This window comes from Sinocyclocheilus grahami, unplaced genomic scaffold (assembly GCF_001515645.1).
Source record: "Sinocyclocheilus grahami isolate Dianchi unplaced genomic scaffold, SAMN03320097.WGS_v1.1 scaffold394.1, whole genome shotgun sequence".
Lineage (NCBI taxonomy): Eukaryota > Metazoa > Chordata > Actinopteri > Cypriniformes > Cyprinidae > Sinocyclocheilus > Sinocyclocheilus grahami.
In genome coordinates, this window is record NW_015505573.1 from 1,476,532 (window position 1) to 1,480,922 (window position 4,391).

General features: G+C 36.6%; 1 protein-coding gene across 1 annotated transcript; it reads right to left on the reverse strand.

The window, feature by feature from the left end:
- Positions 1 to 438: 438 nt before the first annotated feature.
- Positions 439 to 3,092, reverse strand: LOC107550278 (torsin-4A-like). The gene is made up of 2 exons (XM_016231528.1): positions 2,754 to 3,092; positions 439 to 1,331 (listed from the first exon to the last, which is right to left on the reverse strand). The coding sequence occupies exons 1-2, from the start codon at positions 3,075 to 3,077 to the stop codon at positions 522 to 524; spliced, it is 1,134 nt and encodes a 377-aa protein (XP_016087014.1). The 5' UTR covers positions 3,078 to 3,092; the 3' UTR covers positions 439 to 521.
- Between the last annotated feature and the right edge of the window lie 1,299 nt (positions 3,093 to 4,391).

Below are 4,391 nucleotides of genomic sequence, written 5' to 3' on the forward strand. Positions count from 1 at the left end.
TGAGGGGCGTAACATTTCCGTCACACGCTTGAGGTATTCGGCCAATCACAATGCACTGGATAGCTGGCCAATCAGAGCACACCTCGCTTTTCAGACCGATGAGCTTTGTAAAAATCGACGCGTTTCAGAAAGGCAGGGCATAGAGGAGAAACAATAAAGTACAGTATGTGGAAAATAATGTGTTTTTTGAACCTTAAACCGCATAAACACATTGCATTACACCAAATGCACAAAATAATGTTATTTTTAGCAACATCATATGACCCCTTTAAAAACAGTTGTGCTGATTAATATTTTGTGGAAAAAGGGACATTTATTTTCAGGAATCTTTGATGAATAGAAAGTCCAAAAGAACAGCATCTACTTGAAATAGAAATCAATCACTTTTGATCCATTTAATGCATCCTTGCTGAATAAAAGTATGAATTTCTCTCGGTATAGTGTATGTTATTGAAATGCGATTTTGGGATGACTGAAAATAGAGGAATAGTGAAAAACAGTGCACATTTTCAAAAGCTCTCTCAAAGCAGGTTCACTTTCCCCACTACTTGTTTGCATCCGGTTTTTGCGTACTGTCTTCCAGCTGCTGTGTGATAGGCCAGTTCATCCGCCAGTCTCTCTACATGACTGAGGTCGGGGTAAAACCCTTCGAGGGTCATTTCCTCAAGAAAGCATTGTATGATGTGTTCCCGCTCCAGCAGGGAAAGAGGTATGAGCTCGACCGCAGGCTCCGTCCATAGAGGATGGATGAGAGACAGGGCCTGTCGGAGTGGTTTGTGGGCTCCGGCGGTAGAGGCGTTTTGAAGAACGTGAGCTGTGATCTCCCTTTGCCCCAGACTGCTGAGGAAAACATAAACCACGTTCAGAAACTCATTCGTCTGATTCGTCTGAAGAAACGTCTGCAGGATGTCCAGCAGCGGAGGCGGCATCAGTTCCACGTCGTCCAGGATGAAGAAGGGAATCTGCTCCTCTTCCTCAGCTCGAGTCACTACCTCTGATATACGCTGAGCTAGTTTGGAGGCGCAGTGCTGCGCTGCATCCTGTAGGGGGTGTTTGGATAAATAATGCACCACTAGCTTGTCGTCGACCACGGAGCGGAAGTGGCGTGCCAGTAGGCGACCCAGGTGGCTCTTCCCGACGCCGGATGCCCCGTGCAAAGACAGGGCGAGGGGTTTCTGGTGGGCGTAAGTGGAAAGGTAATCGTTCAGATGGTCCATGAGCTCCTCTAGCGCCTCAGGTTGGCCGAAAACCTCCCTTTGCAGCGACCTCTCCAAACCCTCAAGATCGTACTTCAACACGTGGTCGTCCAGATTCTCAATAGCATTGTAGACCTGGGAGAACAGGAACAGAATCTTTTAATAAAAAGTTATGCATGTAAATACAGTTATATTAAATTACTTTAACATTGTTATGACAATTGCATTGTTATAATATTACAACAGCAATTTTTTGTTCATAGTTTTCTTGTGAAAATAACATATTGTGCAAAATTCTTGGTCATGCTAGATTTTTCATCAAAAACATTGTTTTAATTAAAGCAGTTCTTTTGAAATTTTGTGGAGCGTCTGTTGTCAGACTCCTTGTGCATACACAAATCTCACTGGAATAGTACAATTAATGGCAAAATTAATGTTTTGCAAAATGAGATGATATATATTATTACAGTATTTGGTAATATTTTGAATTACTTTTTTATACTTTCTATTTTAATTTTAGTATATGTTTTAGAAATTTTGTTATGTGCTTTTGTCATGTTTATTAGCTATTATTAATGTTCTTTTTTCCATTTATCTTTAATTTATTCTTATTTCAAGTTTTGTTTTAGTAATTTGAGGTACGAACATTTCTAAGTTTAGGTTTTTAATATATAGGTTTTTAATATATTTATATTCTATTTCAGGTTTATTTATATTATATATAAAATAGTAATTTTGTTGTTGTGTTTTTGTAATTTTTATTATAATTTTTTGGTTTAAAACATGTCTATATAGTTTTTCCTAAGTCTAAGTTTTAGTTATACTGCCTTGGCAACTAGCTGAGATAATTATATATACATCATTTTTTCCCGATTTTTAAATTGCCTAAAATATCCAGGTTGTGGCTTTGTTTTCCTATTGACAGTCTCTCTACAATCCGAATATATATATATATATATATATATATATATATATATATATATATATATATATATATATATATATATATATATATATGGAAAAAGAGGATGTATGGTCACTTCTTTAAAAAAAAAACATTGCTTTTTCAGTTCTGGCACAAAAATGACACTCAAAGAAAAGAGCAGGCAGAATTACCTGGATGAAGACGATCATGCTAAAGAGCAGCAGGAAAGGATTCGCTCTGCTGCGCTCTTTCTTTGGCTTGCATATCAAAGTGTCATTTGGGAACAGCACGCGGGACTTCCTGCGCTTGGACTTCCTGGTTTGGGGACTCTTAGGGTGCAAACTATGGATATCTGCACTGTTTTGACTCTTCTCTCTATCCCGCCTTCCTGCATGCCATGATTGGTCGATTATGTACAATGCCTGCATGCTATTGGTCAGACTTCTTTTTAGTTATTAGTATAAAAACAATAGGGAAAGAAAGCCAAAACCTGGACCTTTTAGGCAATTTAGAAATCGAATATGACATGTCCAGGAAAAAGAGGATGTATGGTCACTTCTTTAAAAAAAAAACATTGCTTTTTCAGTTCTGGCACAAAAATGACACTCAAAGAAAAGAGCAGGCAGAATTACCTGGATGAAGACGATCATGCTAAAGAGCAGCAGGAAAGGATTCGCTCTGCTGCGCTCTTTCTTTGGCTTGCATATCAAAGTGTCATTTGGGAACAGCACGCGGGACTTCCTGCGCTTGGACTTCCTGGTTTGGGGACTCTTAGGGTGCAAACTCCCATCAGACACAACCGAGTTAGTATTATGAGCCAACCTGACTGAATTAGATTTCTTTAGGTATTTCTTCTTGATTCGGATCATGGCTTTCAGCTGTGGGGAGAGGATAGACGCACTTCTCCCACCTTCCTTCTCCTCACCTCCTCTCTCCTTTTCCACATGAGTATCCATTGAAACCCCTTCACAGTCCACCATCGGTCTGGAAAACTGAGAGAAGCAAACATAAGACTATGTTACATAAAAGCATACAGTATAACACAATATGCTGTGTGTTTTATAGCATACAGCTCCTCAAAGGTCATGCCGTTCTGCTAGAGGTCATGGTAGGTAGTGTGACTGGGTTTAAACAGTCATTTTGCAGTATCTTGGCAAATGCTTGATAATTAGAGGTAATTAAGAGCTGGATTTGGCAACAATAGAGATTTGTGTGTGTGTGTGTGTGTGTATAGAGGTGTGGATAGAGCGTGAACCTCAGGCAAGAAAAGTGCAAAGCAAAGAACATCACGGTGATAAATCAACCTAATTGATTTTTTAAAGTTTAAATAGCGGCTCACAAATGGATTTCACTTTTCTAGGCTTTTTAAGGTATTTGAGAAAGTTCTGATATTAAATTATGCTCACATTAAAATCACATTTCTGATACAAGCTATAATTTGCAACTGATTGCTAAAATTCCAGAGAGTCTGTTGACAGTATTGACAAAAAATGTGTGGTGATAAATCATCATTCATTTAATATAATTAAGTGATATAAAATATGATACATGCTCATTTGTGCCTGTAAACTGAAAAAAAAGAACGAGCATCACACAAATCTTCATTTATGTTGAGAAATAGCCAAGGAACATAATAAATAAATTATGTTAAATTATATCATAGGTAAGCTCTGCTACATCTCAGGTTCAGGGTTAAAATCGTAAATAAAATAATTATTTGTTATCATTTTTGATTATTTGAAGTTGAAGTACTAAAATGGCTAAATCTAAAACTGGAATAAAAATGAATGAAAACTATGATAAATAAAAATTGTAAAAAAAATTAAAAATTTTAAAACGACAAAGACACAGCAAGCCATATTTACAGTTTAGTAAATTCTTATAGCTTGTAGTAAATCAATGACAGCTTCATAACCGTATAGCAGATACTTACATAAAATGCATATAAATCATCACTCTGTATCTCTCATTAATATGTCTTAGTAAGATGATATTTAAATGCTTAGTTTTATAATCAAATCTCTGTAGTTTTTATTGTGAGGCAAAACGTAGGATGCATTGAGAGATGAACAAATAAACGCTCCTCAAAAACCTGATGATTACATTTGATACTCACATTTCAACATGATTTTTCCATAAAATGATGTATGGATAATCAAGTATATCTAAGTTGCTTCAGTCCAGTAAGTGTTCATCTTGAGATATTACTAACAATATAAGGTAACACTTTATTTCGATAGTCCACTTTAGACATTCTATTAACAGTAAGT

Bases quoted from the DNA above. Each gene is read 5' to 3' on its own strand.
- LOC107550278 (XM_016231528.1), bottom strand. From the start codon at position 3,077: ATGGATACTCATGTGGAAAAGGAGAGAGGAGGTGAGGAGAAGGAAGGT. The intron at 1,332-2,753 runs GTAATTCTGCCT...CTGTTCTCCCAG, and splicing joins GCATGATCGTCTTCATCCAG to GTCTACAATGCTATTGAGAA.